The sequence below is a fragment of the Liolophura sinensis genome, chromosome 9 (genome assembly GCF_032854445.1).
Source record: "Liolophura sinensis isolate JHLJ2023 chromosome 9, CUHK_Ljap_v2, whole genome shotgun sequence".
Classification (NCBI taxonomy): domain Eukaryota; kingdom Metazoa; phylum Mollusca; class Polyplacophora; order Chitonida; family Chitonidae; genus Liolophura; species Liolophura sinensis.
This window is the reverse complement of record NC_088303.1, coordinates 20,574,103-20,600,649: the sequence shown is the minus strand read 5'-3', so window position 1 is coordinate 20,600,649 and position 26,547 is coordinate 20,574,103. Positions and strand designations below refer to the sequence as shown.

General features: G+C 40.3%; 2 protein-coding genes across 2 annotated transcripts; one reads left to right on the top strand and one right to left on the bottom strand.

The window, feature by feature from the left end:
* Positions 1–7,029: 7,029 nt before the first annotated feature.
* On the top strand, positions 7,030–18,421 carry LOC135475684 (uncharacterized transporter slc-17.2-like). Its single transcript, XM_064755614.1, has 7 exons — positions 7,030–7,137; positions 7,526–7,753; positions 10,537–10,624; positions 13,516–13,665; positions 14,273–14,405; positions 16,144–16,234; positions 18,000–18,421. Exons 1-7 carry the CDS (start codon positions 7,030–7,032, stop codon positions 18,168–18,170), a joined length of 969 nt encoding a protein of 322 aa, XP_064611684.1. The 3' UTR covers positions 18,171–18,421.
* Positions 18,422–20,712: 2,291 nt separating this feature from the next.
* LOC135475340 (ran guanine nucleotide release factor-like) lies at positions 20,713–26,401 on the bottom strand. The gene is made up of 6 exons (XM_064755196.1): positions 26,339–26,401; positions 25,545–25,619; positions 24,960–25,073; positions 23,862–23,960; positions 22,236–22,388; positions 20,713–21,617 (listed from the first exon to the last, which is right to left on the bottom strand). The coding sequence occupies exons 2-6, from the start codon at positions 25,616–25,618 to the stop codon at positions 21,500–21,502; spliced, it is 558 nt and encodes a 185-aa protein (XP_064611266.1). The 5' UTR covers position 25,619; positions 26,339–26,401; the 3' UTR covers positions 20,713–21,499.
* Positions 26,402–26,547: the final 146 nt, after the last annotated feature.

The following is a 26,547-nucleotide window of genomic DNA, read 5'->3' as shown; positions in this document are numbered from 1 at the left end:
CACAAGTGTGATCAGGCTGGCGAAGAGCTATTATATAACTTATAGGGCTTCCATTCAAATCGGGTTAATACTTAGTTTTAAAAAAGTTTCCTAAACATGTAACAAACCCTGGTATCCATCACCTTACATACATACTTATACATTATATGTTATATATATTTCTCAGAAATAAACAAGGCAACAGTCCTCCGCATATAGATTTTAGCTGTACCAAAACGACATATAACTTATCTATTGTCCTCATAAGTGTGTGTCAATCAATCAGTTAAATCTTTATTAGAAGTTAATTTGGTAATCATCAATGTTGTACTGCATACCTGAAGGATGGAAAACTTTATACCTATAAAGGTTGAACTTTATACCTATAGGAAGGTAAATCAGCCACCGTCCTTCTCATGGATGTTGTACTCTATAGCTATAGGAAGGTAAACTGGTCACCGTCCTCCTCGTGGATGTTGAATTTTATACATGTAGAAAGGTTAATTAGCCACTCTCCTTCTCGTGGATGTTGTACTTTATAACTATAGGAAGATACATTTTCCACCGTCCTCCTCGTGGATGTGGTACCTTATACGTATGGGAAAGCAACTTAACCACCGTCTTCCTCATGGATGTTGTACTTTATACCAGTAGGAATGTAAATTAGCCACCGTTCTCCTCATGGATGTTGTACCTCATGCTTACATGGAGGTAAGTTAGCCACCGTCCTCATCGTGGATGTTGTACCTTATCCCTACATGGAGGTAAATTAGCCACCGTCCTCCTCGTGGATGTTGTACTTTATACCAGTAGGAAGGTAAATTAGGCACCGTCCTCCTCGTGGATGTTGTACCTGACAGCTCCAGAAAGGTAAACTAGCCACCGTCCTCCTCGTGGATGTTGAACTTTATACCTATAGAAAGGTAAACTAGTCCCCGTCCTCCTCGTGGATGTTGAATTTTATACATGTAGGAAGGTAAATTAGCCACCGTCCTCCTCGTGGATGTTGTACTTTATACCAGTAGGAAGGTAAACTAGCCACCGTCCTCCTTGTGGATGTTGAACTTTATACCTACAGAAAGGTAAACTAGTCACCGTCCTCCTCGTGGATGTTGTACTTTATACCAGTAGGAAGGTAAACTAGCCACCGTCCTCCTCGTGGATGTTGAACTTTATACCTACAGAAAGGTAAACTAGTCACCGTCCTCCTCGTGGATGTTGTACTTTATACCTATAGGAAGGTAAACTAGCCACCGCCCTCCTCGTGGATGTTGAACTTTATACCTATAGGAAGGTAACCTAGTCACCGTCCTCCTCGTGGATGTTGTACTTTATACCTATAGAAATATAAACTAGCCACCGTCCTCCTCGTGGATGTTGTACTTTATACCAGTAGGAAGGTAAACTAGTCACCGTCCTCCTCGTGGATGTTGTATATAGGAAGGTAAATCAGCCACCGTCCTTTTGTTTTGTTGAATTTTATACATGTAGGAAGGTAAATTAGCCACCGTCCTCCTCGTGGATGTTGTACTTTATACCTATAGAAAGGTAAACTAGTCACCGTCCTCCTCGTGGATGTTGTACTTTATACCTATATGAAGGTAAGTTAGCCACCGTCCTCCTCGTGGATGTTGTACCTTATACCTACATGGAGGTAAATTAGCCACCGTCCTCCTTATGGAGGTTGTACTTTATACCAGTAGGAAGGTAAATTAGGCACCGTCCTCCTCGTGGATGTTGTACCTGACACCTCCAGAAAGGTAAACTAGCCACCGTCCTCCTCGTGGATGTTGTACTTTATACCAGTAGGAAGGTAAACTAGTCACCGTCCTCCTCGTGGATGTTGAACTTTATACCTATAGAAAGGTAAACTAGTCACCGTCCTCCTCGTGGATGTTGTATATAGGAAGGTAAATCAGCCACTGTCCTTTTGTTTTCTTGAATTTTATACATGTAGGAAGGTAAATTAGCCACCGTCCTCCTCGTGGATGTTGAATTTTATACCAGTAGGAAGGTAAATTAGCCACCGTCCTCCTTATGGATGTTGTACTTTATACCAGTAGGAAGGTAAATTAGGCACCGTCCTCCTCGTGGATGTTGTACCTGACACCTCCAGAAAGGTAAACTAGCCATCGTCCTCCTCGTGGATGTTGTACTTTATACCAGTAGGAAGGTAAACTAGTCACCGACCTCCTCGTGGATGTTGAACTTTATACCTATAGAAAGGTAAACTAGTCACCGTCCTCCTCGTGGATGTTGTACTCTATACTTATAGGAAGGTAAACTGGTCACCGTCCTCCTCGTGGATGTTGAATTTTATACATGTAGGAAGGTAAATTAGCCACCGTCCTCCTCATGGATGTTGTACTTTATACCTACATGAAGGTAAATTAGCCACCGTCCTCCTCGTGGATGTTGTACTTTATGGCTATATGAAGGTAAATTAGCCACCGTCCTCCTCGTGGATGTTGTACCTCATGCTTACATGGAGGTACGTTAGCCACCGTCCTTCTCGTGGATGTTGTACCTTATACCTACATGGAGGTAAATTGGCCACCGTCCTCCTCATGGATGTTGAATTTTATACCAGTAGGAAGGTAAATTAGGCACCGTTCTCCTCGTGGATGTTGTACTTTATGGCTATAGGAAGGTAAATTAGCCACCGTCCTCCTCGTGGATGTTGTACTTTATACCTATATGAGGGTAAATTAGCCACCGTCCTCCTCGTGGATGTTGTACCTTTTACCTGGAGGAAGGTAAATTAGCCACTGTCCTTCTCGTCGATGTTGTATCTTATGCCAGTAGGAAGGTAAATTAGCCAGCGTCCTCCTCGTGGATGTTATACTTTATACCTATGGGGAGGTGAACTAGGCAAGGTCCTCCTCGTGGATCTTTAATATTTTTTCTTCAAGTTAGTGATGGAGGACTATTAGGTTACTAATTAACAATGACACATTAGAGAAGGTCTTCAGGGTTACAGTAATGTCTGTGTTTTCGGATAATAAGGGGTTTAAAGTGTTGAGAATTTATCTGCTCGACTATAGGCCTATATAAATATACAGGCCTATAGTCTCGTACCTTTCCCAATTATTCGTAAACGAACAAGTTACTTGTTCCGTTCTGCTCATGGATGTCCGTTCTCCTCGTGGACGTTCTCCTCATGGATGGCGGCTGCCCAGTCCAAACTCTTCCGCAACTCTAAGACAGACTCGTATCTTGTGCATCGCGTCATTAAACCTGGCTGTTGAAACGTGCGAGACAGTCTCGTGACAGCACTGCCAATAGTCGTTGCACGGTGCCGAGTTTTACCCCCGATAACGTATATATGTTAAAAAAAACTTAGACAAGGAACTTTCTCCACTAAAAGCCAATAATAACATGGGGCATAAAAAATGGCATAACCAGGCATGTTATTTACCACATATACATGAGAAGTCCAGTGAAAGACAAGAAGTTTTAGTGGTCGCCTAAATGTCATCTTTTTACCATTGGCCAGATATACACCATTCATTTTAGAAGTGAATAAAACTGGATAAAAGCAGAAGGTAGGACGTCAAAAAGTGGCTTCATAACTTTCATACTTCATAACCAACACTGTCAGTCTTCTATATCATTCAAATCTGGGCCTGGCTTTACAAATCATAAGGACAAACATTAAGGCGACCAGCAGTGGTCGCCCTAATGAAAAGGGTCGCCTCAATGACACTGTGAAACCCCAATCGGTCACCCAATGGTACAATTTTCACACATATATATATATATATATATATATATATATATATATATATATATATATATATATATATATATATGTGTGTGTGTGTGTGTGTGTGTACACGGCTAGAGGCTGTAGTTTGTGTGGTATACTAACGTGGCTGTGACACACGTCTACTGTATATATACGTGTACAGGAATAGAGGCTATACCTGGTTAGGTACGCTGACGTGGCTGTAACACACGACTATTGTATATATACGTGTGCAGGGCTAGAGAATATGGCTGGTGAGCTCTACTGACGTGGCTGCAACGCATGTCTGTTGTAAACGTATACAGAACTAGTGACTGTGGCTGATGAGGTCCACTAACATGGCTGTGACACACGTGTATTGTATACGTGTACAGATCTAGAGGCTGTAGTTGGTGAGGTACGCTGACGTTATCAAAGTTTCACAACGGACACTTTTCTACAATGTTGTTATTACTTTACTTTTTACTATTAATGCATTAATCTTTAAACACTTCATTGTTACACTTTGTGATGTCTATTTCCATTCTCTTCTCTTTCTGTGTCTACATTTCTAAGCTTTGTGTTCAGACCAGTATTTATTTATTTTATTTATTTATTTCATAGCAGTTTTACACCGTGCTCATATATGTCACTTCTTATGATGGCAACCTCAGACCAATAAGTGGGCTTCGTTTCACTCGCGGCTGTTCTGCAACTTTCACAAAAGTCACCAACTGTAAATCTGTTCAGAAACGAGTATACGCCCGGCCTAATTACACACATGCCTGTGTATCCATTTATAGGCATGAAATTTACAGTGACAGTGGTCAAGTTCATTGTAGCTTGGCTGTGTACGCGGATTTTCCCGTAACAGAACAGCGACAACGGGAATAATTTCCACTTTCGGTTTCCCTTTAATGTGGATGAATTAATCGAAAATAACTGCAGCTGTTCTACGTGAAGATGACTAAGTATATTACGAGGACAAAGATTTTATTAACGGATTTTGATATGTTTGAATTTAGCACTCTTCCTGTTCCAGGCGTTCTTGGAATGCGTTTCAAACACGCCGGTGGGTAGGCCCAAAGCGTGATTGAGAAAATTTAACAAGCTAGTACAGTTTGCGTCATCCATATGTACTCTAGGAAGCTGGTGCAAGCTGGCGTGGATGTCATCGGGTAGCTGTGTCTAAACAATATTTAATAAAACACAATGACAAACATTTTCATATTATTTTGTTGTGATAATTTCTAAAAGAGCTTAATTGTGATTCGTGAGAGGCTTTCTTTCTCTGTCGCTGTATGAAAAGTACAGGCCTACTTTTTTGGTGTAATGCATACAGCTGCTACACCTCCGCCAAAGGAGGTAATGCTAACACACCTAATGTTAGTTCGCATTAAGTGTTCCTGGTTTGTACAGCAATAGAGTGTCCTAAAGTCAGAACCATGAGGATGTATCATGTATTAGCAGTCGTTAAAGTGACACGGCAAGACGTCATTTCCAGATGAGCTCGTGACTTCACATATTCAAAATGGCTGACACATATGGCACGATCTCCACAGATCAGGACAGTTTAAGCTGTGAGTACAGAAAACAACCCTTCGGAAATTCATTTTTTATTTTATCTAACAATTCCTAAATATGCCCAAGACTGGTCCATAGCCCTCTTTTTGGTATTCATGTGTATATCGTGTATTCTGGCTGAGACTGTTAGCGGTGAATAAGTTAATGCATCTTGGAACTTTGAATTTATAAATACTCCTCTGCTTTAAAGCTAATGAAAGTCAAAAACTTGATTTGTGTTGCAAGGACTTCAAGTATGATATGAGCAGGAAACAGTATCCTTATAGTGTCAAGAGGTTTGCTGTGGTAATTGACATTGACAGGACCAGTCTTGCTGTAGCACATGATTATGTGTGGTACAGTGTGAATAGTTTGTGTGTGGTCAACACGACATAGTTTAGGCGTGGCACCGTACATTGTGGAGACTTTCGGTATGGATGACAAGATTGTAAAGTGTGCAAGCTCTCGGTGTTGATGATAGGACATGCTTGAGTGTGGCACATTGTGAAGACTTTCAGTATGGATGACAAGATTGATTGCTGTAAAGTGTGCAGGCTCTCGGTGTTGATGATGGGACATGCTTGAGTGTGGCACATTGTGAAGACTTTCGGTATGGGTGACAAGATTGATTGCTGTAAAGTGTGCAGTCTCTCGGTGTTGATGATAGGGCATGCTTGAGTGTGGCACATTGTGAAGACTTTCAGAATGGATGACAAGACTGATTGCTGTACAGTGGCTCTCTGTGTTAATGATAGAACATGACTGAGTGTTTAATATAGTGAAGACTTTCGGTGTTGATGACTGTAATGCACTCGTTGCGGTACAATGTGCAGGCTCTCGGTGTTGATGATAGGATATGATTGAGCGTGGCACATTGTTTAGACTTTCGGTATGGATGACAAGACTTGTTTGATTGATTGATTTTTTTGATTGGTGTTTTTACGCCGTACTCAAGAATATTTCACTTATACGATGGCGGCCATCATTATGGTGGGTGGAAACCGGGCAGAGCCCGGGGGGAAACCCACGACCATCCGCAGGTTGCTGTCCGACCTTCCCACATACGGCCGGAGAGGAAGCCAGCATGAGCTGGACTTGAACTCACAGCGACCGCATTGGTGAGAGACTCCTGGGTCATTACGCTGCGCTAGCGCGCTAACCAACTGAGCCACGGAGGCCCCACTTGTTTGATTGCGGTACAGTCTTCAGGCTATTGGTGTTGATGATAGGACATGATTAATTGTTGAACATTGTGAAGACTTTCCGTGTTGATGACTGCACTGCACTGGTTGCGGTACAGTTTGCATTCTCTATGTGTTGATGATAGGACATGATTGATTGTGGTGCAGTGTGAAGACTTTCGGTGTGGATGACAGGACATGATTGATTGTGGCACATTTTGAAGACTTTCGGTATGGATGACAAGAATTGTTTGCTTGCGGTACAGTGTTCAGGCTCTCTGTGTTGATGACAGGAGTGTGGTACAGTATAAAGGCTTTCGGTGTGGATGCCAGAACTTGATTAGGTGTTTTACAGAGTGAAAACTTCGGTATGGTTAGGTGTTGTGCGTTGTAAAGACCTTCTCTATGGTTAACATGTTCTCAAAACTATATTTTTCAACAGTGAAACATGGAACTTTACTGCCGCAAAGCCCAAAGGTAAAACAGAGGTGGCCAGTGGTAACGTCATGCAGGTGGATGGTTGCCCACGTATGTTTTTGGGGAACAGCAGTAATGTTCACGCTCCGACAAGCAATCAGCATGGCCCTTGTCTGTATGTTCCCAGAGAAAGGCGGAGTCAGTGGTTCTCATCGGGAAATTACTGGAAGTGACGAAGGCTTATGGCAAATGGCCAACAACAAATCACGGGTAAGTAGTGAAACATACGGTGTAGTTAATGACTGCGACCAGCAAGTTTTGTTCCCCGGCACGATTTATTAGAATAGTTACCTATAAATATATACGTAATGGAGAGAGAAGAGTTTACTTGGCTTCTATCCCCACTTTTACAGTTCCTCCCACCACAATCCTGTCCGCTGTCGTTTAAGTGAAATATTCTTGGGTACGGTGCAAAACAACAACCAAATACATTTACAGAGGTATATGAAAGTATAAAAACGTAAAAACAGATGGTTCAGATGTATGGAAAAATGAATCATCGTTTCTCAGTGAAGTTAGGAAGATATAGAAGTTAGTTTCAAGGGAATTCATATAAACTTTCAGTTTTAATAATAACCTATTGATATTTTTGCTGCAGGAGCTTGACTGGTCGGACGAGATACAAGGAATGGTTTTGTCCGCGCACTATTACGGTTACTTGATGTCACCCATGTTTGGAGGCTATCTAGCCACACGGTACGGGGGCAAGCAGGTCATTGTCGTCTCCATGACTACAACAGTGGTCGCCACACTCCTCACACCAGTCTCTGCCCTTTACAGTCCATATGCAGTGATTGCCCTTCGATTTCTGATCGGTTTGAGCACGGTAGGTTTTTATCACGTTTCAAATGATTTCAACGATTATTCGCCGTTAAGCCTTAGTTAATGGGTAAATTCACTTTGATGCAGCATAAAAAGAGTGAAAGATCTCAAAACCCAACTTACTACATTTAAAGAGGGTTACAGCGATTCAAACTTTCGGGCAAGGAGTTTACTTCAAAATTTTGTCGCACATCGTCCGCACCGAGACAAAATCATACATATATAAGATTTTGTGGCGGACGTTCTAGGCATGTATTAGTTGCGCTTCTCAACATAAAGATTAAAACTGCTTCTTAATTCACCTACGTGTACATAATTTGGTACCATTTGGGTAACCCTTACACTCGATCCTGATGGCTGTTAACAGGTGAAGTAGTCGACCAGAAATTAGCCTTTAGATTAAGCTTCGGGAGTGGCAGATCCATGGTCAATCCTTGGTCGAGTAACACCTATGACCTTAAAAGAGGAAGTTGTAACTTCCTCGCTTGGCGTTCAGCATGAAGGGGATAGTGCAACGACTGGTTGACTCGTATCATTATATACTATCCAAAAAAAGAAACGCATAGGTGTTTTGTTTTATTTTAAAATGAAATAAATACATTTCGTCTTCATTTCATGAGCAAAATGTGTTTTAATATTGTTAATAGTCACAGTTAGCACACATTTTATTCCTCAAAACATTTCTTGGTTGAAAATGTTGAGTTTGGAGGCCGTTTTTGGAAGAAGTGAAAAATACAGCACCACACTGCATCACGTGCAGTCTTACACGCCGAACTTACGCATGGAAATCATGCAGTGTGTGACTATAAAACCGCAACTTCGGGCCGGAAATCGGCGTCTTTCAAGCGGTGTTTTCAAGCTGATTCAACATGCCACGTCTTGACACTGTCACAAGAAATATTGCCATTGGAAGACTTCAAGCTGGAGAGTCCCAATCGTCCATTTCTAGGCGTCTACACGTCAGCCAGAGCACGATTTCACGGCTTGCTGCCCGCTACAACAATACTGGGACAACAAATGACCGTCGGCGTTCAGGTCGACCACGTGTCACTACAGCAGCCCAAGATCGCTACATAAGGGTCCTCCATTTGCGTGACCCTTGCACTACAGCTGAAAGCACAGCAGCCAGCATACCGGGACTGAGGAGGATATCAAGTCAGACAGTGCGGAACAGGCTGAGGGAACATGGACTGAGAGCCAGGAGGCCCTATGTTGGGATCGTGCTGCGTCCTCACCATCGCGCCAATCGCTTCCGATGGTGTAACAACGTGACTGCATGGAATCTACGCAACTGGCGACGCATTTGGTTCAGTGATGAGTCCAGATTCCTATTGCAGAGACGTGATGGTAGAAACCGGGTTTACAGATGTGCTCACGAACGTTATGCCCCTAACTGCGTACGCCAAGTGGACAGATTTGGTGGAGGGAGTGTGATGATGTGGGCAGCAATATCGTACACTGGTCGTACAAATCTTGTCCACGTTCAGGGAAATCTTACGGCCGTACGCTACCGAGAAACCATCCTGCAGCCACACCTCTTACCTGTCATTGACGTTCAGCGGGAGTTGTTCCAGCAGGACAACGCCAGACCGCACACGGCACGTGTCACAAGGGACTTCCTCGCCGAAAACAATGTAAATGTGCTACCCTGGCCGTCCCGTTCCCCGGATCTTAACCCAATTGAGCATTTGTGGGATGAACTTGATCGACGTCTACGCCAACGTCAACCTCAACCCCAAACGCTTCAAGAGCAAGTTGCATGTTTGCAGGAGGGAACATTCCCCAGGCCTCTATCCAGCGTCTCATCCAGTCCATGACAAGGCGTGTCAGAACTGTTATTCGTGCCCGTGGTGGTCACAACAGATACTGACATTCCACTCAAGTGGGAGACTCATTGTGAGTGTCTTACCTCAAGTTGATGGCCTTGTTGTCTAGATATGGACCCTTCCTTAATCTGTGTAAAAAAATATTTGCAGAATAGCAATTCTTATTTAGTTATGCATAATATGACAATCTAATAGGCCAAGCGTACATGTACAATATGACAATCTAATAGGCCAAGCGTACATGTACAATATGATAATCTAATAGGCCAAGCGTACATGTACAATATGACAATGAAAAAGATTTTTCACAATATCACTTGTGTAGTTGTGATTTCCGAGTGAGTTGCAAATTGGTGGGGCAAGAAGATTTTTAGGCGTATTAATATTCTGATTGATCTAATATCTTAAATAGATACTACGTTGCGATCAAACTGCATAAAAGTAAATCTTAAGCAGAAACTGTACGTTATGTTCTCATTGCTTGGCTACTACTTTGTTGGTGGCCTGATGTAAGCTTAGTACTTATTCTATTTATTTATTTATTTATTTATTTATTTATTTATTTATTTATTTATTTATTAATTTATTTATTTATTTATTTATTTATTTATTTATTTATTTCATTGGTGTTAAACCCTGTGGTTAAGAATTTTTTACTTATATGACTTACATAGTATGTGACTGAAGGTATATGCCGAGCGACTCCAATGAATGACATAGTTAAGTATAACCTGTCACTGTGTCTAACTACCTCCAGTGTTCAACTCATCCATTTTAGTCAAGGGTCCTTCCGCAGTGAAGCGAAAGAGAACCGCTGACGTGGCTGACGATGACAACTCGGCATTTTGAGTAATTCTAGACCAGTGAGGTCTAAAATATTTCAATTAACATCATTGCATATTTTTTTTACATAATTATGGTTAAATATATTCCTTATGCAATTGGTCTTTTGTTTCCACAGGGCCCAGTCTCTCCGGCAATGCAAGAGATCCTGAACAAATGGGCCCCAGTTAGTGATAAAGTTAAACTTATATCCTACTCTTGGGCAGGTAGGCCAATATTTCCAGCTATACATTTGCATCACAAATTGTGGATGTATCATAGCGTTTTTTGGGTCAAGTACATACACTTTCATCAAAATGTAACCCACAGCTACCTGTAAGAATTGTTCTTTTTATTTTTTTAGAATTTATTATTTTTTGTATGTAAATAGGGTTCTCCCTCAGCACTAACCCCACAGCCATAACGTTGAATAGCGTTTCTAATGAACTAAGCCTTTCACTTTCTTGGTAATAAGATGTTAGTTGGCATTACATGATATGAAAGTCCCCGCATAACGTTGAATAATGTTTCTAATGATCTTTGGCTTTCTTGGTGCGCTTAGTCTGATGTACCTTGACATGAAATGGTATAGTAGTAAGTATGGTTTTCTCTTTTTGCAGGCAGCAACGTTGGGAATATTATCGCTTTCGGATTTTCTGGAATATTGTGCACAATACAGTGGTTAGGAGGATGGCCGCTAGTTTTCTATGCCTTCGGTGTGTAATTTTTGTACGGTATTCATGAGCTATGTCACAGATACACATTAAGAATGCGCACATTTGTGACCTCCTCGACTGGCGTTCACTGCCAGATTTAGCAAGGTTTCCGTTTCGGTCCTGTTTTACCTCGGACACTTCACATTTTAGGGTGATATGAACCGCCATGCCTTGAAACTTGTGCAGATATGGTTTCTTGCCGTTTCACCCATATATGAAGGCTCGCTCAAAATTTTGCTTTGATCAGCACTCTGTAGAATATCAAAAATTGCAGCATGGGTTTTCGACAAGTAGTACAAGCGTTTCCTTTTACAGATGACCTTAAAGTTTGCAACCACCAATCAGATGAAGGATCGTGCAATTCACTTGTGAAACTTTGAGTTTCTGATGTCAGCTTTCACGAGTTGTTGAACAAGATGGCCTTGGAAAACTATACTGTGGCTAGAGAGGATATCACCATTTAGTAAAATTAGAAAACAGTCCTGTTATCAAGTTTTTGTTTCCCCTTTTCAAGGCCCCTTGCTGGCCAAGTGCTTTGGATAGACTGTATCAGATCTCGAGTTCAAATTAAGCTCTCGTCAGCTCGGCTGTAGTCTATATCAGTAGATTTGTGACGTGCTTGGCGTGATGCGATTTGCACGACTTATGTCCTACAAATGTTGTTGCGTGCAAACTTTATGAGACTTACATTTAAAAAGTACAATATGTTTTTTTTTTCTTAATTTTTTCTGTCGATAAGCAAATTGTAAAATTCTAGGGGTAAATACACTGACGTGTTATATTTGACGAGTATTTTTAACTCCAGGTGGCGCTAGTGTTTTATGGATCTTGTGGCTGCTCCTATGTATTCACAATTCTCCTGAGACTCACCCAAGGATCACGGAATGCGAAAAACTTTACATTCTCAACGACATTCCGTCTTCACATAAAATTAAGGTAGGCACTCTCTAAAGAGGCTACACCCAAGAGTTTGGCAAAAATTCCGTATTCACTGTTTAAATATTTTGTTTTATTTACCAAGAATAGTTCAAACTATTGCCTTTAGGCAAATGCCAGACTCGTGCCTGTACTATTTATAGTACAAAAGTGCTTCTAAAGTTCGAACAAATCATTGTGCGCTTTATAATTTTTTTTATAAATTATGTTAACAAATCATTTGGTCTATAATGAAATGGTATCAAAATTTTTACTGGATACCCACTGTTCAATTTTTTGTCAAAGATCTCCGATATATAGTCTCTTTAACAAATTTATTTCCTTTTTTCCACTCACGACGGTGGTTTATAGTTTGAGAATGGTGGAGTGCTCTGTCTAAACCAGGGTCACTCGCAAGCTTTGTGACAATCTGCAGCCCAACATACACGAAATGGGTTTAACCATCCGACATTCACGGTCAGCGAACTGTCAATCAGGAACATGTATATGGCGTCAATATTACAAATCTTTCAACAGGATGACGCACACATATTCAGTATTTCTTTGACACCGAGAATGGAATGAAACGTGGGAGACTATGTCGCTCGAACTTTGCCATATATAGCAATGTTCATTAATGCACTAATTTTATTTGTTCTGGTAGAAAGGGAACCACCAAGAAAATTAATTATTTCGCTAAATCAGAAAATCAGCTGCTGGAGGACAAATACAGATAGTTAAATTTGAATTGCCTAATTCCAAAATTTGAGCGGATCATTCTCCGGTATAGCCTCCCAGTCGCTACAATATATTAAGTGAGTTTTAAATCCTTCATTCCAATTCTACATTCCACAGTTGTCATTGTTTGTGAGGCTTTGATGGCATCAGAACCCTCAAGGCAAATGTGAAGTTACTCAAGCAAATGCAATATACTCAGAGACAACTAGCCATAAAGTAAATGGAATATAACACTGTCAGCATAGAGGGTAAAACAAGAACATCGACAACAGTTCGATAATTGGCAAATAACGAGCACGTGACTTTTGAAATCCGAGCTCTTGTCAATTTACCTCATGGTTTTATTCTTAATGTTCAGGTGAATGCTTAAACAGCAGCAAATTACACCTCCCCTGCCCCCAGCACCATGGGCTAAGCAGAATTAGGTTAAAAAATGCAGTTATGTTAATTGCAATTTATTAGACGTCACTGGTCTAGAATTACTCAAAGCGCCGTGTTGTCACTAATAACATACAATAACATTTAAACAATGCAGAGGAAGCAGGTCTCGGGCATCCCCAAGGCCTCGTCCTTTTGGGGCATCCTGGTGCAGGAATACAGTGTAATAGGCTTAAAGCATGTACAGTGTATAACTTGGTATCCCTTTGTCCAAAACCTTACGCAGGTTTCAAAGGAATGCATGGAAGTTGTCCTTATCCCCGCCCTATATACCAGACACAAATTTCCACCTTTTTCTTATTCCTCACCAGGTGACCCAGCCGCCATGGAAACAAGTGGTGACGTCACTTCCGTTAATGGCATGCTTGTTTTGCCAGTTTGTGAACGCCACGAACCAGATAGTGGCTGGAACGACTTTACCGTTGTACATGAGGGACGTGCTGGCTTACCATGTCGAACAGGTAGGACCACACCCTTCGTTGAAACCATCCAACACATTCTGGGATCCTCGCTGACCCGGACATTAAGATGAAACGCTGATCCGGTACAACTGTCGGGCTCTTGACCAAAGGGATCGTGAGCTCGAATTGAGCGATAATCCCACCGTAAACTGACGTCAGGAGGTTTGTCAAGTACTTGGGCGGTGGTTTACTCTGCTGAAGATTATTCTTTAAGAAGAACAATTATGGGTTAAAGAGACTATATATAGCGGAGAATTTCTATATCATGGCGTATATATCTTGAAGTAATAAAGTGGATTTGCGTGCTGTAAATGCACGTATCGTATGCAGACATTTCTCTATTCTCTATTTCGTAAAATATACGCAATTCCACAAAGGATGTTTGTTTTGTTCACACTGCTTGTTACTTTGCCCTCAGAAGATCCCTTGGGATAAAAATAAAAAATGCAACATAATTAACAACTATGAACTAATCCCGTACGATTTGTAGACCCGACCCGAATCGCGATAACAAGTCGTGTTTTCGAGGTAAAGCCAAAAAAAAAAAAAAAATAATAATAATAAAACAATAAAATATTGTTGACATAGCCTATTTGCTTTCCTCTAGAACGGACTGTTTTCCGCTTTACCTCCGATTGGAAGGTTTACAGGGATGCTCATCTTCGGTTACCTCTCCGACTATATGGGCCAAAAACAGGTGTTTTCCCCGACCATCACAAGAAAGATATTTTTGGCAGTAGGTGAGTATGTTTTACGTCAACTTATATGCATATATAAACGTATCAACAATGTTCAAAGACTATTGTGTATTGAAGTGTTGCTCAGTCACTAAAGTGTTGCTCAGTCACTGAATTGTTTCTCAGTCACTGAAGTGTTGCTCATTCACTGAAGTATTGCTCAGTCACTAAAGTGTTGCTCAGTCACTGAAGTGTTTCTCAGTCACTGAAGTGTTGACCACAGCATACCAAACCTTGGCCATTGAGGCCCATGTTCAAATCCAGCTGTTTACTTTACTTTAGTTTTACTGCGGTTTTTGGTCAAAATGTTTGCCAGTACCTGGTTCCACAAATAATACATAACCTGGAAAACGTGAAGCCTGTTTGAGAACGACGTTAAACACTAATCAAATTAGAAATGAAAAATCCTTACTTATACCGCTGCTTAATTGTGGGCGTATAGATTTCTTCTAATTGGCTGTGCATGTAGTGACAGTGAGAAAAATCTAAAACCTCAACATGTAAAACTTGTTAAATGTCAACTGCTTTCCTTGGTGTGGATGTAGGTTACTTACTACCGGCATCGTGTTTACTTGGACTCTCGTTCCTGGACGAAAATGGACGAGATCTGGCTGTCTTTCTATTAGTTCTCAGGTCAACATTATCGGCGTCAGCCATGGTAACGTTACGTGTCAATATCGTGGACATAGCTCCGAGGTTAGTCTAGACTACACGCTGTGTACGGTAACGACCCCTCGATAGCTCAGTTTGTAGAGCGTCGGGGGCGGTAGATCCAGGGTCAATCCTGGGTCGGGGCACACCTAAGACCTTGAAAAAGCAACCTGTAGCTTCCACGTTTGGCGTTCAGCTTTAACGGAGATAGGGATAGTACAACGACTGGTTTCCTTCGGTAACTCATCTCAGTGAACCAGCACTAGATGCAAGAGCCGTTGAAATCCTTCCTAGAACAAGGAGGCACATTGCATGCACTCAAAGGATTCCTTCGTCGTCATATAACTGAAATTTTTTTTAAGTACATCGTTAAACGCCAAGCATCACTCAATCACTGTATACGATAATTCTGTTTTGGTGACTTGAAGAATTAAAATTAACTGACGCAATAGTTTACACCTACAAATCATATTAAATTTCTGATCACACACTGATTAACTACACGGCCAGACCATTTCTCGAATCCTTACGGCATCATTGAAAAATTGATTTTTCGTTACATAACTCTTTGGTTCAGATTTCTTTTCTTCTGTGGTTTGCCTTTGACGTTAAGTGTTTTGGAAATTGGTCTTGTGATTATTGACCTTGCGAAGTGGGTACACCTTTGATCAAACCTGCGGCGGGTCATACCAAAGACTTTAAAAATGGTATGTGTTGCTGCCTTGCTTGGCGCTCAGAACTGAGAGGTCAGAGAAAGGAAACAGGATTGGTTGACCCGGTGTTAGTATAATATGACTGGGTGGGTGTCATGTTAGATGTCCTCGGTGGCAGCACTTTTGGCGGCACAGACTCGCCCTGCCACAAGAGAACAGTATGTGTACACATACCTAATGACTTCTCGTCGTCATATGTACGACGTAAAATCCAAAGCATGCATTCAGTCATAATAGCTTTGATTGGTATTTAGAAAGTGGTAGTTGTGAGCGAACAACACATTTGCTCATGGATAACAACTTCTGGGTTTATAGGATGACAACGTTTTGATCTTGATTCTATCTTGAGACGATTGCTTACCACTTGTCTTCCCTAGGTATGCCAGTGTACTAGTGGGTGCTCTGTTGACAGTAAGTGGCATCGCGGGAATTCTTGTTCCTTTAGGGGTAACAGTTCTCACAGCAGACGTGAGTATACATAAAAACGTGTACATATACATATATGTCCCCAAGTTGCAAACCCCGCCTTTGACGTTGGGCCAGCATATACTTATTAGTCTCATACCGGTAACTGCGGTGAGGGGACTAGGTTTGCACCCCCTTTTGGAGGTCCGTCACAAAACCGTTAATTGTTCCAGTTTCGGTCAGTTTCGTCCATTTGTAGACATAAACAGGTTTCAGGGTTGTTTTTTTTTTCAAAACGTTTCATGGTACTGAATTGAAATTAGATACTTGGCTTCGCCGCGACAAGATGTAAGCAAACAGATCAACCTCGTGTTTTTGGTTTGTTGCGTCGATTCTGGATGAAATTATAGTCGTTTGAGTCCCCTGCTGTACTTTAAGCTACCCCCCCCCCCCCCACCCCCCCTGAATTTCAACCTGGTACAATATTCCACTTTTCCAGTACAAATAGTTCCCGTTAGATCCGTCCAAAATTTGCAAACTCCACGTTTCCCGTTGGATCTACGTGTTCTTATCAGTTCCCCACTGATTGGTGTGGGGCGAATGTAGCTTTGCATCCCATCTGTCAGTCCGACATGCAAAGAACGGTTTTTTCTTCCTTTCGAGCCGTTTCTTCCATGTCCGATCAAATTATGACCGTTTGGTCTTCTTCTGTGGGTTTTGACATATAGCCGCATATATTATTCAACAAGCTCAAACACGGATAAGGGTCACGCATTGCAACAACAATCCTAGAAGAATGCTTGTTAGAGATCTGTGTACAACGATGTGACTATACAGCAACATGCTCAGCTGATGCTCATAGCCGGACTACCATTTATAAATATTAATATGCGGCTGTTTTATTTCTGTTTACTCCAAACATGTATCAATTCTGTTTCCTGACCCAAATACTGGTGATCGTATAGACAAGACAGAAAACCGTGGTCAAACTAAAAGTCATTCTCTTCTTTCTCTTACAACATAACTCTATTGTTCGAGGCGAGTCCATTGTCCACCAAGTGGTTCACTCGCGTCGAAAAACAAATATGGAAGGTAAATTAGTTCGCGCATTCGACAGCGTGTGATAAGCTGTAGGAACACCATTGTTTGCCAAAGTCGAATGCCTGGACGAGACTGTTCTTACAATTCACTATCCGAGAAAGAAGGTGAGAACTAACACTTACCGCATATATTTACCAATGACAAAAGCGTTCTTGCATTCAGGGTAAGAAATTATGGTTTTAGGATTACTTTTCTTGCAACGTGATGGTCCTCACAAGCAAAAAAAAAATCTTCGATCCCAGTGATTTATAACATAACAGTTTCACATCTCAGCCAGTATTCCTTCTTCTGCCATCTTCGTTTTATACTGTCTGTCGGGGCCTCCGTGGCTCAGCTGGTTCGCGCGATAGCGCAGCGTAATGACCCAGGAACCTCTCACCAATACGGTCGCTGTGAGTTCAAGTCCACCTCATGCTGGCCTCCTCTCCGGCCGTACGTGGGAGGATCGTGGATTTACTCCCACCATTATGCTGGTCGCCGTCGTATAAGTGAAATATTCTTGAGTACGGCGTAAAACAGCAAGCAAATAAATAAACTGTCTATCTTCTGAAGGAATATAACCACGTTTACCAACGTTATAACACATGTACCGTTAAGCATTGTGAAGAATCCAGTTTTTTTTGGAGGTTATTTAAACTGTAATTTATGACAGTCTATTCGATCCGCACTATCTTCTTCAAATACAATCCTCTAACCTGCTTTACACGTTCTTGTCTATGTGTTTAAGGGCACTCGAGAACAATGGCAGCTGATATTTATCATATGCACTGTCTTATGCGTGGTAGCTACGCTGATATTCAGTCTGCTCGGAAGTGCTGAAGAACAAAACTGGGCCAAATATCAACCTTTGGAAATGGAAGTGGAGGGAGACACTGGAAGTACTAGACGAACACATTGAACTGGTTCTTCAGCTGGTCCACCAGGATTCATTAACCAATGCGTGCTGATTCGAAAGATCGGCTATTAAGTGAGATCGGAATAAAGAAGGGGGTGTGTTATTTTGAAGAATTTTTATTAAACATCTTCGAATCTGTTGCATATATCAAGGAAACTGTCTGGCGTAAAGCGCAACGAACCAACTAGAGTAAAACCTTTACGCGCAACCCATCTGCCAGGGTCTCCTTTCAAACCGGGGTATACCTCTATAATAAAAAGGCGCATTGTTTTTACTTAACCAGAAGTCAACATGGATGATGGTTGTAATGCTTAATTATTATTACTTTTTGTCACAAGATACATTTTTTTCAAAACATTTGTGAACTGTTGTGTTGAAGTGACATGGGCAGATTTGCCATTGTTTTCTGAAGCCATGCTTGACACCATGTACATGTCAGCGTACCACAGTACGACAGAGAGTTAAACCACTAGCACGCTATACACATGGATTGAACACTCTGACCTTTATAGATGTTGTCTAAGCTCATACAAATTGTTTATTACCACCGCAATGTGGCTAAGTTTTTGCGGGCGTTTTTTCGCGTATGTCAACAATTTTACCGAACAAGGGTTCAGGAGAGCCATTATTCATTCGAGCAAATATATTTCTATTTATATAGTAGATATAAGACAGATATTTGCTAGCTAGTTACCATAGCAACCACGGAAAGATTTCATCATCACCGCTGTATCTATGTAGGCCTATCGAACAAGAACTAGAACTGCATGTTTCAAATGAAACACGAACGCGGAGTCTAAAACACCCTAAAATATGTAAGGATTTTGACGAAATTCGGTGGAAGGACTAGCCATGTGCCGTGAACCAATCCATTAAATTTTAGTATCGTAATGCAAATAAGGATGAAAGGTGAATCGTATCGACATGTATACAGGTAGACAACACTTATGGCCTGTGTAGTCAAGGGGCACGGTATTTAACACAAATATGTCACATCAGAGTTGCACAATGCATATTCTTTACGGACAACTCCATCCATTACTTCCACATGTCTCCAAGTTCTTGGCCCTTTTTGGCCAAAAGTTCCTTGGATTTTCTGCTTAAGTACATGTAAACGTAAGTTGCTTAAGCAAAATCTTTACCATACTTAAGAAACACTCCATGTTAGACTACAAACTTGAGTAATTTAGAAGACTTTTGTATGATTTTAACTACTGAACTTAATAAGTTTTGTGCAGTCGATTCCAGCACTTTACATCAACATTGATACATGTGTTTGTTTGATAATGCTGAGACAACAAAAACCACTTGTAAGTCCAAATTCAGTTGTCTTTAAAAACATATTTTATTGGATATATCTTTCTTTATATATACAGTGAAACTATGGAAAAAGAAATGACTAGAAATTTACAAAAAATGTGTATTCATGTAGTTATTTGACTGATGTTTAATTCCGTGCTCAAGGATGTTTCACTTCTATGATGGGAGTCAGAATTATGGGTAGAAGAAAATGGGATACCCGGAATAAACCACTGCCCTTCTCCATACCTGCAGACCTGAAGCCACAGCTGAATCAGTGGAAGCAGGATTGACACGTGTAACTTTGTTGTTCATGGGCCTGATATAGTCACAGCAAGCCTGCATGCACTAAAACTGTCATGTATCATAAACACACGCTGTTCACACTGGAATGTACATATTCTTCGTGCGAGACTCAAAATCCAATATGTAACCGTGATCTTCAGAGAAATGCAACAGCTTTGCGTGCAACAATATTCAAAGAGATAGCTACACTGTATATCTAGTATGCAATACAAAAACATTACCTTCCATCAGTTTTTCACCAGTATATTTCCTACAGTATTTCGGCAAAGAACTTACTCATTCTTAAGTATGAAGAAATATTTGGTTCAAAAGTCAAACTTTCTGTGTAAGGATTCCTATACTGCAGTTGACTGCAGTTTCAATTCAGAGATATTCCTGCTGATAATTTGTCTATTTAGCGGTTTGAATGGACATGATGGAAGATCTCTTAACAGGGTGAACATAAGTTTCACATTTATTTTACGGTGAAAAAAGACCAGAGAAAAACCTTAACATCTCATATTCCTACACAGTGATCAGTGATAGGTAACAGAAACTCTTTAATTTAACATCTAGAGCAAAACGTCTGTTGCCATAGAGACAACAAAAAATACACTTTCAAGGGCACAGGTAGGACTGATGATACATCTGCTGTTTGAACTTGAAGTCATTTTCAATAAATACTAACAGTTAATCAGACGTCAGGATTCACATTACAGACAACAGATGTGACTGGCCATCTGTTAGTCCAGGTGGATTCAAACAAGAAAAAAAAGCCACTTGGTAACAGCTGTCTTGTCCTGCAATGGGATGATGTCAAATTGCAGTCTCACCCCTAATTAACAGCCCAGTTAAAAGACAGAATGTCAAAAATTTGACTGCTAAAAAATAAGTACTTCAGATGAACCTGGAATGGAGCCGTAAAAGGGATATGGCAGTTCTCCCCTCCCACCCCCACCCTTTTTCTTTATTTTTTCCACTTCTGCAGTCATACCTTTTCTATCTTTTTTGTAAGCCCAAAAACAAAAAAGAGTCCCAAGGTCAATTAACTTGGTTCGTGGTTTTGTCTAAATCGAGAAAACTTTGGCCAAATGATTGCCTTTTTCTCTCGGGGCCAAACTTAGTTATCTCGAGCCTCCAGATAATTATCCAATGATAATGTCACATACATGAGTGTTTCAAGAAAAGCGCAAAGCAAAACGTAATCTGATTGGTTTTTCATCTCGGGGCCAAACTTAGTTATCTCGAGCCTCCAGATAATTATCCAATGATAATGTCACATACATGAGTGTTTCAAGAAAAGAGCAAAGCAAAACGTAATCTGATTGGCTTTTTATCTCGGGGCCGTGATCTTTTTCTGAGAGTTTTTCCTTTTTTTCCCTCTGCTTGAGAAAAAAAAAGAAAAAAATCCAACCCAATCTATTTTTCTGGGAGTTTTTAGGCCTGCTTAAAAAAAAAATTCAACTGCAAAAATGAAAGAAATAAAAAGCACATAGATAACAAAAAACAACAACCCCAATGTCCCTTTTATGGCTCTGTAGCCAGGAGACAATTTGAGGACTTGCCTTTTTGTCACTTCACAACCGTATCTTGTCTTAAGAACAAAAATGTTCGTGACTGTCACGTGTGGCCAACTTGGGACAGGACACACTCTGTTTATTGAATAAAAAACAGATTCTCTATCCATCGGATCAATCTGCACTGACATCTGCAATGTCACAATACATGTGAAGGGGAGACAGCTCCGGTCAATCACTGAATATTCCTGGATCCAGCAATTGTAATGAGGTGACAGCTTTATGGAAGTCTTCCACCTGCCAGGGGCCTGCTGAGGTTGGTATTGGTGCATAGCTACTGCTCTCAGGACTGAAACACACATATAAAACACATTTCAAGGAATTCTCTAAAACGTGACATGTTAACACTGTTCTTCATGTACTTTCACGGAATATCTGCCAGGAATATTTGCTGGGAATATCTGCTGCTGGGAATATCTGCCAACAACCCGCAGTTGGCTCTGCCTCGTTTCATCCCACTATAATACTACTGAAATATTTTTCAGTACGGCGTTAAACACCTATCAAATAAATGCATAAATCAATGGACCACCTAGTCTCAGCCTGGCAACAGACTTGGAGGCTCTTCCCAGTTTCAGCATATGTATGTAAATAAACTTATTTTCTGTTTAAAATTCAATATTCTACTTCTGAACACTTTAGTACCATGACAAGATGTCCCAATCAGTTACAGTACATGAATACCAGGTCGACCAGCCAATTTTAAACTCCTGGTGCAGATCGGATTTTATTCAGAGAGTGGATCTCTTGCATCTTGTGTTAATGAATGAAAACTTCAGGTAAGTCTACAATAAGAGTCCTTTTGATACAGCCGTGCAGTTTGTAGTGCATTTTTTACCTTGTTTGCACTGCCCAGTTGACTCCTACAGTATAGTCTCCTGTAGTACTAAATCCTAATGTAATTTACCTGATCAGCACAGGGTCGTTAAAGGTGATAACGATGTCTGTGCGGTACTCAGTCAGGCGAATCACCCCCATGTGAACATTGACAATGTTCTCAGCAGTATCATGGAATTTGGCTACATTCTGTCTTCCTGATAACTGCCATACACTTGTACATCTGACAAAAAACACAAAACAGACTTGATAACTGCCATATGCTGGACCATCTGACAAAAGACACAGGCACAGGACAGACCTGATAACTGCCATATGCTGGAAGAAACTGACAAAAGACACAGACACAGGGCAGACCTGAACACTACCATACACTGGAACATCTGACAAAACACACAGGACAGACCTGATAACTGCCATACACTGGAACATCTGACAAAACACACGGACAAAGGGCAGACCTCATAACTGCCATATGCTGGAGCATTTGACAAAAGACACAGACAAAGGGCGAACCTGATAACTGCCATATCCTGGAACATCTGACAAAGACACAGACACAGGGCAGACCTCATAACTGCCACATGCTGGAGCATTTGACAAAAGACATAGGGCAGATCTCATAAATGCCATATGTTGGAACACCTGACAAAAGACACAAACACAGGACAGACCTCATAACTGCCATACCATTGAACATCAGACCTCATAACTGCCACACGATGGGACATCAGACAAGAGACAGAGACACAGGGCAGACCTGATAAATGTCGTACGCTGGAACATCTCACGACAGACAGAGACACAGGGCAGACCTCATAACTGCCATACACTGGAACAACTGACGACAGACAGAGACACAGGGCAGACCTCATAACTACAATACGCTGGAACATCTGACAAAAGACGCAGACACAGGGCAGACCTGATAACTGTCATATGCTGGAACATCTGAGAAAAGACACAGACACAATGCAGACCTCATAACTGCCATACGCTGGAACATGTGACGACAGACAGAGACACAGGGCAGACCTGATAACTGCCATACGCTGGGACATCTGACATAAAAAAAAGGACAGACAGGGAGAGACAAAGGTCAAAGAAAACATTATCCATGAGGCCCAACACATTTTCCTGTCTCTAAAGATATACCCAAGTTATCCTGGCAGTGTGACACAGTCACATTATCCTGACATCAAGTCACAGTTACCTTATCATGATACTATGACACAGCCATATAATCCTGACACCATCATGTCACAGTCACATTATCTTGACACTACATGTATGTCAGTCACATTATCCTGACACCATGTCATAGTCACATTGCTGCGACACCATGTCAAAGTCTCATTATCTCGACACCATGTCACAGACACATTATCCTGATACTATGACTGTCACATTACTGTGACACCATGCCAAAGCCTCATTAGCCTGACACCATGCCAAAGTCTCATCATCCTGACATCATGTCACAGACACATTATCCTGACACCATGTTAGTCACATTATCCTGACACCTTGACACCATCATAATATCAGCTAACTGTCGTGCAGTCACATTTTCCCGCCATGACACCAAAACAGTATATAACAAAATCCTAATTTAAATCCGATCAACATTTTCAAGGCAACACAAAGTGTTGTGATTATACATCTTGAACTGATGGCTTGAACCATACAAACTTACTCTCCCATTGATGTTTGCTGGACTGGAATTTCTTCTACCCTGATGATCTGTGCAGAAGCCGAGGCTTCATTACACGAGGCTAAGTCTTCGAAGTGAGTCCTGGTCAAGAGAAACACAATAACACATGCATCAATTTCATGAACTCACAGGTCATAAGAAAATCTAGATAACATGTTCAGGGTCAAATACAGATTTTTAATATGGGGAAAAATTTCAGGGCCATATCTAGAAAACCATTAAAGGTTCTGATCCCAAACATTAGTGGTGATATTGTGACCGTGAAATTTTAAAAACGCAAATGATGCTGTTTAAGAAAATAAATGAAAGAAATTTATATGAAAACTTTACTTTTGATTGGTATACCATCATATATTTGTTAATTTACTTGTTAGTTTTAATACAGCTTGTTTAGTTTGGGTGAGTAACAATTTGAGAGCCCTAACAATTTCCAGAACCGAAGTGATCGACTCTAGATCATCTGATAAGGCCCTGAATTTAGAAATTGCTAAAATATATCTCACATTTTGGATAAATATGCAATTTAATAACTTAAGGATATTGATTCACACATTTTCAACATAAAATTACATATTTACAATAAACACATTTTAAAAATGTTACTCCTCCAGAGTTAATTTGGGCTATTTTTGCCTTTGGCTGCATTTAAGCATCCATTATAGCTGTGATAAAATGCCTGCATGTGACGTCATCAGCACTGCATCACACTAAGTATGGTATATATACAAAATGCTCACCACTTCAAATTCAAATATGTGGATACATTTAATTCAATTCAACCATGTCTAATACTTCAAGTCTACTAAAAAAACAATTCTGGTATCTTGGAAACACTGTTCATCCATGTGTGACTATTTACCTCTAATGGCAATGACTTCACTACAGGTTTTCTTTTCCTCGAAACAGTGTACAATCAACTTAAAAAAACCCACATAAAATCATGATTATTATCCACAGAAACAGCAATACATGTACCTTATAAAGAGTTTAAAACTTTTCTTTTCTCTTGAAATGAAAAAAATCTGAATTGTTACACAAAACATCAGTTAAATTATTCGTAACGTTTATGGTTCTCCTTACTTGATGGCTTCCTCGTCTGTCCCATCCACAAACTCCAGAAGCTCTATAATAAAACTCTGGTCTGTTACTGGGTGACAAAACACTTCCTGATTGTCAGGGATATCTCGTATACCACTGAGAAAGATGACAGAAAGAGCAAGGGGTTAAAAGTTTAACACAGAATAACTCATCACATTTTGACAAATATTTTATTGTACTGTACCAGTAATGAAAATTTATATATACGTGTAGGGTACGTCTTTATTCTTGTCCACTTATATTTGTAAATAAAAATAAGGCTATTGTGGCAAATTATTTATGCCCAATTAATCATCAGTTGATGTATAACAAAACATGTCACACATGAAACCTGTAGGCCTACATAGAAACTGGGTGCCCCTTAATTTGAAGATAGAAAGGCTGTGCAGTCGGTCTAGTGAATGGATGAAGGGATTGTGAAACCATAATTTTATGTGTATTAGACGTGACTTTCAGACAGGTGATAAATTCTCTGAAAAATGGGGTTAGAGTAAAATCTCAGAAAGTGTTGATCATGCAGACTGTATTCACTTTCATTATTGATTAGGATTTTTGCCTGTTGCATACCTTACATCCTTAGCATTTTCCGGCAGGACAACCGACAAGGCTGTTCCAAACAGAAGCTTTTCCTTTCCCCCCATTCTGAAAAAAATTTAAGTAGCAATAATTAATGAAACTATAACTGGCATAATTAACCTATTTAATTAAATTAAGTTATATTATGTATAGTACATGCCACTTTATATAGGAATAGGAGAATATTAACTGATCAAAATCGTCCATAGCACATGCAACAATTCTTGAGCAGGACCCAATACTAACCATATACACTAAACATTTTTTTTTTTTTTTGATTATTTCTATCAATTAACATTTAATACTTTTCCTAAATTTGTAACTTTACATCTGCATAATTTAAGGCAAACAGTGATCTACTTTGACCTGCAGCCAGCATCATGTAGGCCAACTAATAGTGTTAGATGTGCATATAATTTATAAATGTTTTTTTTTTTTTAAAGAAGTATAAGTAGCTGCAGCAAATACAAGTAGAATATCGTTGATTTAGTTCAGAATGTCCTACATTTATGGAAAGAACAAAGATATTAAATAATTCTCCGTAGCACTTGCAAACTGTGTATGCCATATTTCGTACATGTACAAGTTTGTTTGTACTCAGTCACTCAACTTGTTTAATATAAATGTTTAAAATGTCCGACCATATTTATTCTGGAAATCACGACAATCGCTTTTGATACATGGCATTTGCTAGACTGGTTCTCGCACAGTAACTGTCAGTCAAATTTGACCCGTGTTTGCAAAATAAAAAGTTAACAACATACTCTTTCTTGGTTAAACGTTACCTGTCTCAATCCTAGCTCCAAATTATAACACACACGTTGTGGATTGAGAAATACCAGTGGGTTAAGGTGACTCAAAAGGAGCCGAAGGCCGGAAACAGCGCATGTTTTATATATTGTATTACAGTTTCAATCTGATTTAATTCCAAATTTTATTTTTGTGATAGAAAAGAAGTCACGGATAAGCTTTTCAGAGAAGTGTGTTGTTGTCA